This window comes from Saccopteryx leptura, chromosome 8 (assembly GCF_036850995.1).
Source record: "Saccopteryx leptura isolate mSacLep1 chromosome 8, mSacLep1_pri_phased_curated, whole genome shotgun sequence".
Classification (NCBI taxonomy): Eukaryota; Metazoa; Chordata; class Mammalia; order Chiroptera; family Emballonuridae; genus Saccopteryx; species Saccopteryx leptura.
The window spans coordinates 6,701,417-6,716,825 of record NC_089510.1 but is presented as its reverse complement, the minus strand read 5'-3'; the positions used below and the strand labels follow the sequence as shown (position 1 = coordinate 6,716,825).

Below are 15,409 nucleotides of genomic sequence, written 5' to 3'. Positions count from 1 at the left end.
TGTAACTCCATGAGAGCCATACAACGACCCGTGTACCTTACGCATTATCCAATAAAAATTTGTCCTGGAGGACAGCTGTGATTGGCTCCAGCCACCCGCAACCATGAACATGAGCTGTACGAAATGAATGGATTGTAATACATGAGCATGTTTTATATTTTTAATATTACTTTTTTTTTATTAAAGATTTGTCTGCGAGCCAGATGCAGCCATCAAAAGACCCACATCTGGCTCGTGAGCCATAGGTTCCCGACCCCTGTATAGAGGCATCTGAGGAACGGCGGCTAATTAAACACATAAGTTGGGGCAGACCGTGTACCCAACGTATTTTGGCACATACAATATTTCCTCTGATAGACGGAAGCTGTTACTCTGAGCTGGGCCTGAGTTGTTATTGAGACGGAGTGTTCTTCATCTCACCAACGATAATGACTTCATCCCGTCGGACGCCGTGTGTCCGGTCTCGGCTGCGAAGGAGACTTGACTGCTTTCTAGCTTTCGGTGCGAAGGGCTCGGTAGACTATTTTTCTAAGATCCTGTTTTCGAAAAGAATGTGAAATACTTGTTGGTTTATATTTATATTCAAAACTCTAAATTCATTCCAAACATAAGCAAGTCTCTTAATTGGGAATTCCAGCCTCCCTCCCCCCCATAACATTCAGTTTTGTGTGAAAGCCAAGAACTTGAGCAGCACAAACAGTAGATCAGCTCAAAGCTTCTTTTCAAAATGCCTTGATGTGTTTGGTCTCTCTGCCCTCCCAGTTACCTGATGCATTTGTGTGAGAAAAAGGCATCGTTCTGGTCATGGGCTAAGTAGGTGTATTTTGAGGGAAAAGCAAAACAAAACCCTAACCCGTGCTTCCAGAAGGCGTTGTCTGGGTTTATTTCGGCTTCAAGGTTACTTAGTGTTTGTAAGGTGACTTCCTGAGGGGCGAGTTCTACGTTGGTTCAGCTTTGGTTCCTTCATTTCTGAGTCTCCGTGTGGCTTTGAGAGGTTTGGGGCTTCAGATCTGTGACCTCTTCAATTAGGGGCACGAATGAGAGGTTGCTGACGTTCTCTGAAGCTCAAGATTCTATTTTTTGTTTCTGTTTTTTTTCTGGCTGTCACTGTGTCAGGTGCCATGGGTGGAGTGACAGCACAGATGGTGGTCGTCAGTGTGGGTGGGCGGGGCGGCGAGTCTAACGGTTCATTTGAAATAATTGTTAGACTCCATGTAAAATATTGGACATCTAATCGCAAAGTGATCACTACTATAATAAATAGTAATCTTTAGTTTACCTGGTGAACATACAGTGTGTCCGTAAAGTCATGGTGCACTTTTGACCAGTCACAGGAAAGCAACAAAAGACGATAGAAATGTGAAATCTGCACCAAATAAAAGGAAAACCCTCCCAGTTTCTGTAGGATGATGTGGCAGCATGTGCGCATGCGCAGATGATGACGTAACACTGTGTATACAGCAGAGCAGCCCACGACCATGCCAGTCGAGATGTGGACGGTACAGAGGAAAGTTCAGTGTGTTCTGTGGCTCACTAAATTCGAATCTGTGACCAAAGTGCAACGTGAATATCGGCGCGTTTATAACGAAGCGCCACCACATAGGAATCACATGACTTGGTGGGATAAGCAGTTGAAGGAAACCGGCAGTTTGGTGGAGAAGCCCCATTCTGGTAGGCCATCAGTCAGTGACGAGTCTGTAGAGGCTATACGGGATAGCTACCTAAGGAGCCCTAAAACATCTGTGCATGAGCTCACATCGAACTGCACTGAATAGGTATGAAACTGGGAGAGTTTTCCTTTTATTTGGTGCAGATTTTACATTTCTATCGTCTTTTGTTGCTTTCCTGTGACTGGTCAAAAGTGCACCATGACTTTATGGACACACTGTAGTTCCTAGAAGATTGGAAGGGGAGAGGAAGGAGTCCTACTGATTGATTTGTTTTCGTCTTGAGAAACATTTCAGTGCAGCCTGGTGACTAACCAGCCCACTATTTCCAGGACCGTCTCTTAGTTTGAGCATGGAAGGTCTTGCATCTTGGGAAACTCCTTGCTTCTGCATTAACCAGAGCAGTTGGTTACCATGATGTTTTATATAGTTCTTCTAAAAATCTTCACAACAGCCTTGCGACGTAAGGATCTCTCTCTGAGGTTCACAGAGGGGCCATGGCTCTGGTCAAACCTAACTCAGGTGTGACGTCAGAAGCCTGGTGTGCTCCATTTTACCTGTTGTACAGTCAAAGGTACCTGACTTCTTATTCAGTCTTTTAAATTGTATTTCAGGAGACTCTTTGGTTTGGGATAAAATAAAGGAGGGAAAGAGCTTTAACTTCTGCAAGGTTATTTCAAATAGAAACGAGTAGGTAATTAGGCATATCCTGGACAGGGCAGAATCAGGAGGCTGCCCGCCGGGTGTGAGCCCCGAGGAAAGACATCCCCTCTGAAAGGCTTGCTTGCTTATTGCCAACCAGGGCTCCTCAAACTTTTTATAAAAACCGCCTACTTTTGCAGTGCTGGTCAACCTGGTCCCTACCGTGCAACCAAACAGCGCCGCGATTGGCCCATCATGAAAGCTGGAACGCCCACTAGTGGGCGGTAGGGACCCGGTCGACCAGTACTGCAAAAGTGGGTGGTTTTTATAAAAAGTTTGACGACCCCTGCCGGGGGCAGGGTTAAGACAGGGCAGGAGATTTCAGTAATTCTGAGAGTAGAGCCTGTTCATTTGTGGGAGGGGCTAGGGAAGATCGAATTTCACTACTTTTTTTTCTTCCTGACCTTTTTCTTTCTATCTTTCTAGTCTTCTACCCAAACCACCAGGCACGTGCTCCTTATCTTTCTTCATGTCTTCCTTGTCTTTGTAAAAAATCAATTAGAGCAGATATAATTGAGCTTGGTCACGTGGCAGCAGCAAGGGAGGCCTGAACAGAAGACGGACCTCAGGTTGTCTCAGCACCGTAGGAGCTTTCTAAGTGACAGCCAAGGACCACGTCAGCTAGAGCCCTTTCCTTAATGTTCGCGAGACAAACTCTGTTAACTCCGAACGTATTTCTGCAAATGCTTCTCCAGGGTTGGCTCAGGTTCACCATTAAAGGGAGCTACTGCTCGTTGCCTAAGGAATTTTCACAGTGGATTCCAAAACAGATGTCCACAGTAGACCCAGTGGGCCTTGGGCAAGGTCACAGTTCTGACGTTCTAAAAATGAATTGGAATATTGATATTTAATAGAAATACTTAAAACAGTCAATAGATCGATACATAAAAAGTATAAACTATAAGTAATAAAATCATGTCAGTTATCTTACAATTTGAAGAATCAACAAAATGTCAAAGTAGAGACCCTTATTACACTTACTTATTTATGTCTGTTTTAGAACTGTCTCAGTGGTTAGAGGATTTGAAATACATAATTCTTTGTTCAAATACTTGGTTTAGTTATTTATAAACATTTTTTATGGATGGTGGCTATTTGAATGAAAACGTTCCTATTTCATTTATTTGATGCTCAGTCTACAATTCTAATTGAAGATAAAAGCCCTGTGAGTAAATTACTTTTGCAAACCGTCTGCACAGTTCAGTAAAGATCGCTGAAATTATTGGTAAAAAGTTACTGAATGGTAGAAGGAAATGATGGAATTATTTTATAGCAGCAGTTCTCTGTGTGGCTCCTGAGCCAGCAGCATTGCAGTTCCTGAGACTTGCTTTGTTTTAAATTAATTTTTTATCTTTTTAGAGAGAGAGAGAGAGAGAGAGAGAGAGACAGGAAAGAAGAGAGATGAGAAGCATCAATTTTTCGTTGCAGCATCTTAGTTGTTTATTGATTGCTTTCTCATATGTGCCTTGACCTGGGGGGGCTACAGCAGAGCGAGTGTCCCCTTGCTCAAGCCAGCGACCTTGGGCTCAATCAGCAACCATGAGGTCATGTCTATGATCCTGTGCTCAAGGCGGCCATCTTGGGGTTTTGAACCTGGCTCCTCGTTGTCCCGGGCTGACACTCTATACACTGTACCACCACCTGGTCAGGCCTGAGAACTTTTTAAACATGAGAACATAGTGCTTTATCCCAGACCTATTGCTTCAGAAACTCTGGGGGGGGGGGGGGAGGGGACAGCTCAGCAGTCTGTGCTTGCATCCGCTTCCCGGGCGATTCCAGCCTGCGTCCACGTGGGAGAGTCCCTGGTCTAGATCAGGGGTCTCAAACTCAACTCAGCATGTGGGCCGCAGAGCAAGATCACAGCTGTTCGGCGGGCCGCACTAGGTCTACAAAAGGCAACTGTTACACAACACTTTTCTCACTGCAGTTGAAAACAAAAAAAAAATCAGTACAACAAGCACAATTGTACATGCAGTTTACTCAGTGTCACAAAACGACCAGAAACTGTAGTTCGCATCACAACTGCTGTTAACTAAGCTAATATCTAGCTAGGATGCTAGAGAAATGAAAAATACAAGTAGGCCCCTAGGCTTACTTAATTTTATTCAAAATATTTTGAACTTCGTGGATTAGTGTGCGGGCCGCACAAAATTGTTCGGCGGGCCGCATGCGGCCCGTGGGCCGCGAGTTTGAGACCCCTGGTCTAGATGATCCAGGAGGGCGTGTGCTCGGTGGTTAGCGACATTTGAGTATCAGAACCTATATTGATGACTCACAAATGAGATGCCCTCTTTCTCTCTCCGCCTTCTAGGGAAAGATCGTCGGACAGTGTGGTGCAATGAAAAGAACTTGTATTTTGATGTGTGAAGATCTAGTTTCAGTTTGTACCTTGATGCGTGCAGGTCATGCAAGTAATTTGAGTCACGGTTGCTAATCTACAAAGTGTGGATGATGAACAGCTTCCTCTCAACCCGGTCGCACAGGGTTGTGATCCAATGCAGATAGGCTCGTGAGGGCCATTCTTACATTCCCCGGTGCTATGCAAATGTTACCTTTCCTATGATCGTGACTGCCGGTGTGATTGCAGTTCTCAGAACCTTTTCTGCTCACCCCTACCTACCCTTTGACCCATTAACACTGAACTGCCTTTTGAAATTTAAGTTTTGCAAAGCAGAGATTGAAGAAGCAAGAAATTGGGGGATTTAAAAATAAGAAAATAAAATGCATCAGCGTTCTTTATTTTCTTTTATCTAATAAAGGAGAGATAAGGATTTTTCCTTTGTTTCATGAGGAGTCTTTTAAAGCCTTTAATCCACAGCGTAACGTGAGTCAGAAGCACTCTTCACTTGATACCATGGCAATAATAATGCATTTGGAACATTAAGTGTCAAATTCCCTTCACATATTTCAGAAATTGTTCTATCATTTTCTGGTTTAACCTCTCTTGACACCAGTGAACTTACGGCTTGTAATTGAAGGATAAGTGAGCAAAAAAAGCAGTTCAAGTGATAATCTATCCATTTCAATCCCTATTTTCTGGACGGAGACCTTTTATGCTAAGTTCACGTGAGAGTAAATTTTTATGACAAAATTACCACCCGCACGTCGATGTTACTCAGGCAGATTGGAGTCTGTCCGGGGCTAATGGGTTTTGTGACAATGAGGGGCGAGAATCTCCCAAAAGCTGAGCCTGAGGAACTTCTGACAGCAGCCTTGATATCGCTGCTGAGATTTTCAAGATGCTATTATGACTCATTTCTATTCATTACAGAAAAATGGCTTGGTATTTTAATCATGAAATATAATTGTGTTGAAAAGGAGTGAGAATTGTCAAGGCATAATCTTTGAGATATTGCCACGTATTCGTATTAGCCACACTCGTGTGTAAGTGTGGCTGCTTTGAATGTGGCTTTACATCATAAAACCTTCCCATTTGGAAGGCTGCATCTACTTGTTACTCCTGATTTGAGTTCCACTCCGAATTTTCTGCGTTTATCACTAGTTGAATGAAAAATAGGCGTCTTCTACAACCAGAGGTAATCTGGACTTCATATAATTCTCTATCAACCTTTTCTTCACTAAATGCTTCCATTTCAATGGGTTAAATTTTGGGGTGTGTGTGAAAATATGCAAAGTTGCCTCAAAATATTGTAACATGTGCAGTGACAAATATCATGGCATCTATAAGAGTCATGCATTTTCTTCTCTCCCCACCCTCCAGCTTTATTGAGATATCATTGACATAGACGTTGTATAATTTAAGGCAGGGGTCCCCAAACTATGGCCCGCGGGCCACATGCGGCCCCCTGAAGCCATTTATCCGGCCCCCCGCCGCACTTCCGGAAGGGGCATCACCATCTCATTAGCCAAAAGCAGGCCCATAGTTCCCATTGAAATACTGGTCAGTTTGTTGATTTAAATTTACTTGTTCTTTATTTTAAATATTGTATTTGTTCCCATTTTGTTTTTTTACTTTAAAATAAGATATGTGCAGTGTGCATAGGGATTTGTTCATAGGTCTTTTTTATAGTCCGGCCCTCCAATGGTCTGAGGGACAGTGAACTGGTCCCCTGTGTAAAAAGTTTGGGGACCCCTGATTTAAGGTGTACGACCTGATGACTAGTTCCATGTATATGTGGTGAAATGATTATCGCAACAGGGTGAGCTCACATCTTTACCACCTCACATAGTTACGTTTTTGTGTGTGTGTGTGTGTGTGCGTTGAGAACATTTAAGATGGACTCTTAACAACTTTCAAGCATATGGTACCCAATGTCCATCCATTTGGAATGAACAAAGGAGTTTAAGCACTTCTGTAAGAACAACTTGCTAAGGGAACACCTGAGAACAGAGAGAATTTGTGTATGCTCAGTGATCTGTTGTAAGTTTCCTGGGGATTACTTGTTAATCTTTTCCATCTAAAGAAAATCAGGCATAGGTGCTTGCTTTAAAAGAGAAACCGACTCGTGTGAACGAGACTTTTGTTTTCCTGGCCCACGAACACTTCCGTAGTGACAGCGTGTATCCAATGTGTAGGATATGGGGAGGGGACCTCTGATAAGACATTTTAAAATCAGCATGGGGTCATAATGTCCCTTGGAAACTCAAATTTATTTACATTAGTGAACACAGTAAAATCTTTTATTTATTTATTATTTATTTTTAATTGAATTCATTGGGGTGACATTGGTTAATAAAATTACATAGGTTTCGGTGTACGATTCTATAATACGTGAGCTGTATGTTGTGCTGTGTGTTCTCCACCCCAAGTCAAGTCTCCTTCCATCACCATTCATGCTGTTTCTCCTCTTTGACCTCCTCCTCTACCTTACTTTCCTATAGATTGGAGATGTGTGTCTCAGCCGTAGACCAGTGCCAGAAAATAATTTCAAAATATAAAACAATGCTTCTTGAGTAAATTTGGTAGTAAGAAAACTAGAAAAGGAATGATGATTTAGAAGATGTGTGTGTGTGTGTGTGTGTGTGTGTGTGTCACATATCGTAGGAAACAACGTAACTTGAAACTTGGGTACAGTCCTTTCCCTGATAAATGAGAAACAACACAGGGGGAATCACAACATTGAGTACCCAGACTTTCCCATAAAGTTTTAATTTTAACATAGATTTCTTTTACTTGTTTACATTCACACTTGATCTGAAGTCAAAAAAGCAAAATCCCCTGAGATACCCTGCAGACGCTATTTAATTAAGATAAGAAATGGTCTTGTTAGAATTTTTGATTTTTTTCCTCACTCAAATGATATTCCTCTGATTGAGAAACACAATTGTTTCTTGCTTAATAAAATAGTACATAAAACTCCTGTGTCCTTTATCAACTGACTAATGAATGAACACAGGAAGATGGTCAACAGTTGGGATTATCCCCTCAACTCCTCCACCTGTACACCCAATGGAATTAGAAATATTGATGCAAATTTCAAGGTTAGAATTTCAGTTCTTTCTCAGTTGAATAAGTGTGAATAAGTGTGTGAATCCCATAAGGCATGTTTAATGGACCGAGTTTCCGTTTCCATATTCTGAGCCAGTTTTGAGTGCTAGAAATTTAGGTGTAGATTCCCTATTTTTCGTCAGGCACAGTTTTGTGTCTGACTTCTTGGCTCTGTCATTTTCTCCCTCTGACACTTGTAAAGCAGTTCTGTCCGTTCATGTTGGTGTCCCCCAGACCCGTGGTCCCCAACCTTTTTTGGGCCACGGACTGGTTTAATGTCAGAAAATATTTTCACGGACCGGCCTTTAGGGTGGGACGGATAAATGCACAAAATAAAAATTATGCGACCGGCGTAAAAACTGTGGTATTTTAAAATATAATTGTTGAACTTATGAGACAAGCATCAAGAGTGGGTCTTAGACGGATGTAACAGAGGGAATCTGGTTCATTTTTTAAAAATAAAACATTGTTCAGACTTAAATATAAATAAAACGGAAATAATGTAAGTTAGTTATTCTTTCTCTGCGGACCGGTACCAAATGGCCCACGGACCGGTACTGGTCCGTGGCCCGGGGGTTGGGGACCACTGCCCCAGACGATCTTACATAGGAAACTTTTACCTGCCTCCTAACTAAAAGAAACACTACCACCCTGTAGATTGAATGACGCTCTTTCTTTTATGGGCCCCTAAAGGGGTCATGAGGCACATCCCCGACTGTTGACCCGGTTTCTCAGGATTTAAGGATCCTCAAAATTTTAATCCAAAGTGTTCTGAAAAGTAAGTTTATAGGAAGTTAAGGCACTTTCTACTCGGCTTGAAATTCTGTCAGGCACCTGAGTTCTGGACTTCTAGAACGTAGACGCCACGGGTGTCCCATGATGAAGAACTTCAGCATTAAGGTCGGGAACAAGGTGCTCTGTGACACTCTCTTAGACAACAGGATTATAGACAGTGTACAGGTGATCAGTTACCCCACTGCCCTCGGTCAGCATGACTTCCTCCTTCAACTGCATTGCATTTCCAGGCTTCGTTCTTATCTACTGTGGGGGCCGGGCTCATGGGGACCAGTCTGTCTTGGCTGGGTCTGTAACTGCCAAGGGATGTTCCGGCAAGTGGCTCCCCCTGGTTAGGACAGGTTCAGTTAAACTACTTCGAATTTAATGTATATTATATTGGTGGCAACTGGATGGTTAAAGTGCTGAGACTTGTCTCGATATGAACCATTTTATTTCCTGCTAGGACATCCTTTTGCTGTCGTGAAGATATAAACAACGCCTCCTTGTATTTAAAAATATACATCTGTCAGCAAACTATGTTCTTGAAAATCGAAGATTTTCTTTCTCATTAATAGAATGCATGAGAAATATTCACGCGTGATTATTAATATATAATAAAGGAGAACATAGAGAATACATTGTATATAAAAAAGCAGAAGATGCATTTTGGAATAGGTTTTATTTTTATTATATATATTAGTACATAAAACGATAAAGCCACATTGTAAAAATCTGATTCTGAAGACACCAAGGGTTCTTTCTCAGTTCTTTCCTGTGACCCACAGTGTGTCTACTTTGAATATATATATTTAAAATAATAGTGCTGGGTTCAAACTTGATGCAAAGCAAGGTAGTTAGAAGCTTTTCTTTAAAAGCTATTTGTTACGTTGCTCCTGAGAGAAAATACAAGCAAAAAGAAATAACATAGAACTTAAACGAGCAAGCGTCTGGCGACATGGCGGCTTTGTTTAGGGGTGATTGAAGATTGACATTTCGGTGACCCGGAAGAATTAAGTGGCTTATTCCAATCTGAGGACACTTCTTCAGGAAGTAAGCTTGAGGATGGACTTGGCAGCAAATTCGACGGCTAGTACAGTCTCTTCACAGGCTGACCTCATCTGAGATTCTGGAAGGAGGAAGCTCACCTGGCCTTGACCTCGGAGCTCAAAGGCAAGCGCCTGTTTGATGCCCAGGTGGTAAGCCCAGTCTGGAGGACAACCTGCCGTCAGGTCTGTAATGCACGAGCAGTAAATATTTAATTAGAAACAAACGCTAATGTTTTCCTTGACATGGAAATTCCCTGGTGTAACATGAGCAATAAAAAAAATAATGATGTGTACAGTGAATGGAGCTAATGAATGGGAGTAGTGGTCTGCAAGTATCGAGTGCTGAGTAAAATATAATCATAGCTTTGGGTCTCACCACACATGTGAAATAGGTGCCGCCGTTTCAAAATCACACTTCGCTTGGGTCAGGACGCTAAATTGTGTTTGTTTCCCGGGCACGCTCTGTTGCAGGAGAAGGTGGTCTGAGCAAGGGAAAGCAACTGAGGGAATCCTCTGAGGAGGGGTCGCTGGTCACTGCAAACCCACCAAAGAAAACCACATGCGCAAGCTATGCAAAAATCACACTCTTCCTAACAGTCTTCTTCTGTTCACATTGCTAGGGTAAACTCGTTTATAGTTAAAAGACCAAGAAAGTTACCTTAAGGATGTATTTAATTCCCTCATTCAACTTTTACAAGTCAACGTTTATGAAATTTTACTAAAAAATATTATCATTTGGTAAAAAGATTGAGAATATGAACATATCCAGAATTTATATAATGTAAGTTTTGTATAAGTGCATATAAATACTAAAATGCGCTTATGTATGTTTTGCTTTACTGAATAGAAAAACGATTTTTTTTTGGTACTTGAAATAATTTATGTTCCAGGATAAGTAAGTATTGAGTTGAACTGACATGAACATTTTAGGTTCAAAAGATAAGAATTCAAAGCTGTGATGAAAAAAGAGAAGGAATATTTTGGTGGAAAGAGAGGAGGTTGGCTCTTAAATGATTCATCCAATATTTATTAAATAGGTACAGTGCACTTCATTGGCGCCGCAGAGGGTGAGTGGCGCAGGGCGCAAAGATAAAGACACCACCAGTGTCTCTGGGAACTTAGAATGTAGGGGAGAGAAGTCCAAGATGCAGAGCAAGAGAGACTACAGAATACACAAGTAGCGTTGGAAAGGTGCAATAGCTTATGAGTGTTTTATTTTTATTTTTTATTTTTTTAATTTTTGTATTTTTCTGAAGCTGGAAATGGGGAGAGACAGTCAGACAGACTCCCGCATGCGCCCGACCGGGATCCACCCGGCACGCCCACCAGGGGCGACGCTCTGCCCACCAGGGGGCGATGCTCTGCCCAGCCGGGTCATCGCTCTGCCGAGACCAGAGCCACTCTAGTGCCTAGGGCAGAGGCCAAGGAGCCATCCCCAGTGCCCGGGCCATCTTTGCTCCAATGGAGCCTTGGCTGCGGGAGGGGAAGAGAGAGACAGAGAGGAAGGAGGGGGGGGGTGGAGAAGCAAATGGGCGCTTCTCCTGTGTGCCCTGGCCGGGAATCGAACCCGGGTCCCCCACACGCCAGGCCGACACTCTACCGCTGAGCTAACCGGCCAGGGCCTGTTTTATTTAAAAAAATTTTTTTTTTATTTACAGGTACAGAGAGAGAGAGAGTCAGAGGGACGGACAGACAGGAACGGAGAGAGATGAGAAGCATCAATCATTAGTTTTTCGTTGTGACACCTTAGTTGTTCATTGATTGCTTTCTCATATGTGCCTTGACCGTGGGCCTTCAGCAGACCGAGTAACCCCTTGCTCAAGCCAGCAACCTTGGGTCCAAGCTGGTGAGCTTTTTGCTCAAGCCAGATGAGCCCGCGCTCAAGTTGGCGACCTTGAGGTCTTGAACCTGGGTCTTCTGCATCCCAGCCCGACGCTCTATCCACTGTGCCACCGCCTGGTCAGGTGCTTATAAGGATTTTAAAGAAGAGATTGTGTCTGGTGAGGCAGCCGGTGTTTCCTGCTCGATGGCTGCTCTCGTATCGCCTTCATGGCGGAGGTGGTATTTGAGGTGAGCCCTTGCAGAACGGGGCGCCCTTTCAGATGGAGATGGAGAAAGGCATTCTGGCCAACGGGCCACAAGGACTGAAAAACATGGAGGCATTTTTGGGGGGACCAGTGACATCCAGTGCGACTGGAACAAATGGAGCAGTGAGAATTTTTAGGCAAAACCCGGAAAACCTGACAAGTCAGGACAAGGTGTTATGTAATTAATATTTAGGTAAATTATTGTTAGGACTTAAATCTGCCATGTTATTTGATTAATTTTTTGTTCTGTTTTTATTACTCTAAAATGGAAATTTATATTTAATATATTTAATATTTATATTTTATTTATTGTCTTCCTCTTGGTTACACAAGCATTTTTAGAATTCCCTTTTGATTTATTATAATAATGCTGTTGAGTATATCGCTTTGTACAGTTTTCTTAGTGCTTGTTGCAGGTATTAAAATATACATACACAACTTGTCAAAATGCATCAGTATCAATATTTTATCACATCACGTGAAATACAGAAAACTTGCAGTGGGGTTCTTTACCCTTCCCACTTTTAAATACAATCATCTTGAGTAGTTCTCCACATACTTGAGCATCATATCATGGAGTTATAATTTTTATTCAACCATCAGGATGAGAAAGATCACCTATTTCATTGATTGATTGATTGATTCATTCATTCCCTAATCCATTCTTCTTTCTTCTTTTCTACAGTTTCAAGTCTTTTTCTGTTGTCATTTCTTTATTTGGAGAGCTTTTTCTATTTTCTAGCCATTTTTAAAGGGTAGGTCTGCAGTTGACAAATTCTCTTAGTTTTCCTTTGTCTGAAAATGTCTTTATTTTTCTGCATTTCTGATGGATATTTCTGGTCAAATACAGAATTTGGAGTTGATAGTTCCTCTAGCACTTGAACGATGTCACTTTCTTTGGGCTTTTCATGGCTTCAGATGAGAAATCTGTTGTCATTTGAATTGTTTCTCCCCTGAGTTATTTCTCTCTGGTTACCTTTAAGAGTTTCTTCTTTAGTATTTGGTTTTAGAATTTTAATTACGATGTGGCTTGATGCGGAGTTCCTTTGAGTTTATCCTGTTTGGGTTTCAGTCAGCTGAAGGGGGAGGGGAAGCAGATGGGTGCTTCTCCTGAATGCCCTGCCCGGGAATCGAACCCGGGACATCCACACACTGGGCTGATGCTCTACCACTGAGCCAACCAGCCAGGGCCTAGTTATTGTGCCTTAACTCTTCTCAGCTATCTCTCAAAGCTCCAGAGTGCCGGGAAATTTTTTGGTGGGCGTTCTATAAATTCTTGTGGCAGTTATTAGGTAGGCACTCCATAAATTGAATGATTGCGATTCAATAGCGTGCCTAACTCTGCTATGCTCATAACTTGCATATACAGATGTGCAAAGTATGAGACTAACAATCCTTTGATTTTCTAGTTGCCATTTGCAAAGTTGGTTCCTGTTTGGAACCCTTTTTCTCTGATGCAGAGAATATCTGTGTGCTTTTCTTGCTTATGATGTAAGAGTTGCTATGATGTCATACCTGGGTGGTGTACCTGGCCCTGCTGTTTCTCAGTGTCCACTAAGTGGGCGGCTATTTTAGACTGTTTGTTCCAATCTGTTCTCTTGTTCTTGAATTTGCTTGCTTTCTGTCCATGCATGTGGCTGGGTGTATCATTTGCTTTGTAAAGCTGGGTGTCATTCACTTGTATGTACAACGAATTCTTGACGTGGCTATGTCGCCACAGGATCAGTGTGGATGCTGGTGGTTGGCTGTGTCATTGTACTTTTTCTTCCATCCTTAGACACCGCTGGTTGATAGGTGAGCGCTGATGAATGTTCTCTAGGCATGGGACTTGCCTGTTGTATGTTTTTTTTTTTTTTTTAAGTCATTTGTCCAACTCCGCAATAAGTTAAAGGGGCCTCCAATAAGTTGGCTTCGGAAATACTTATGTGATGGCTATGGCATTTTCAAATTTCATGGCAGTTGTTGAGGGGCTAGACTTCTAGTTCAGAGTTTACACTTTTAGCTTGGGTTAAGGCAGTGGTGGATAAGGTGTGGCCAGCTAGACTCATCGCAAGGAATCCATAGGTTCATATGCACGTGTTCCCTTTTTCACTCCACAAATTCTAAAGGTATAATGGAAGTAAGAGCGTGTGTATTTGGGGGTGGTAGTTGTCCACTAAATTCAGTCTTCATGCTAAAAATATTGGCTATCATGGCCCTAAAGAGTGATGCAGTGAAATCAAGTGTAGTCCTGTGGTTTTCAGTGCACCCAGTCTTTTTGAAGAAGTCGGGGCACCAGTCTCGCGGAGTGACTTTATAGGAACCACTTCTGATGTTCATGTCCTGCCCTGTGCTAGACAGTGTACGGTCCAAGAGGAGGCCAGACATATAATCCTTGCTTCTGAGGAATTACATTTTCTTAAGAACTTAAGGTTTTATAAGCCATTTCATTGGGAATTTTCTGTAAAGTTTGGGCCTACGGACTGCAGCTTGGGGCTGGGCTGGATTGGAGAAAAGGGGTTTTTTACTCAAATATTTCCTAACTAACACCCATGGGATCTGGCTATAAGAGCAGACATAATTTTTATTTCCCAGGGTCTGAATGAACGGTTTTGATTGGTGAAAACCTAATGAATTTATTTTCATTGCTTAAAAAAAAAAAAAAAATAGAGAAACCTGATTAGGTTAGCTGCAAAAAACAAATGGGAAAGCATTCAATGCTCAGGGGTCAAAATCACGGGCTTCGGTTTTTGTGAAAACCTGGGAGTGAATGAATCCCAGTTGAGCTCGGAGCAAGTCCTGCCCGAGTCGTAGCGTGTTGTGAGATTGTGAAGATCCAGGGCTGAGCCTGGTGCCTGACTTGTGAGAAATAGAAATCGATCATTTAAGACGCACGTGACGTCCTTTCCTAATCCGCCGTGGAGATTTCCGCCCAGCGCCACGGGAAGTGGCCGGTGAGAAGGACAGGAACCCGGTTTCGTAGATCCAAGTGGCTGAAGCTGTTGGCCTTCCCATTTTCCCACCAGGCGCTAGGGAGAAGGCTGTGCTTCTGTGGGGACTAGCCCAAGTAAAAGAGTCCAATTCAAGTTAAATGATAAAAAAAAAAAAAGTACCAACTTTGCCCCAGCTAATTCTTATGATTCCTAGGAGGGTACAATGTTGTGCAGTTAGTGGGAGACAGGCAGGGAGAGGAATTAAATTGTAAATTCGTCCTGATTTAATAACGCCTATTGATCTTGTAACCTTGTAAAAAAGTTCAGTCTAATTGGTTTGTAGAAAAACATCATCCTCACTGCTGGCTGATTTTATCCGCCACATTCACACGTAATTCAAAATCACCTGTTGAAAAGAAAGGTTAAGTGAGCAATCCCAAATGTTCTTATCCTAATTTACAAACTCTATACTTTAACAAACTATAGCAATGATCCCTGAAAGTATAGTCTTAAACTCTACACTTTAAAAAGAAATTTATAAAAAGGAATTAGGGAAACTGACACAATAAGTAATAGGAAGAACTTACAAATCGTTGCTGCTGTCAGGCCATACATGTAGCGGGTTTCATATTCATACCGAGTCGATAACACACCGGTGCCCACCTGTGCAACATTAACATTGGCCTGGAGAGTAGGGCAGTTAGGGTACCATGTGAATGCCATTAGTTTACTGGGGATTAGAAGAGTCAGTTGCACTGCTTATTTGGCA

The 15,409-nt window shown here is 42.3% G+C and overlaps 1 protein-coding gene across 1 annotated transcript in view; it reads right to left on the bottom strand.

Moving 5' to 3' along the window:
- Nucleotides 1–9,638: 9,638 nt before the first annotated feature.
- LOC136379478 (mast cell carboxypeptidase A-like) overlaps nt 9,639–15,409 on the bottom strand; it is a 29,583-nt gene continuing 23,812 nt past the window's right edge. The window contains 2 exon segments of the mRNA XM_066346898.1: nt 9,639–9,826; nt 15,228–15,324. Of these exon segments, the coding sequence (XP_066202995.1) occupies nt 9,639–9,826; nt 15,228–15,324 (285 nt within the window).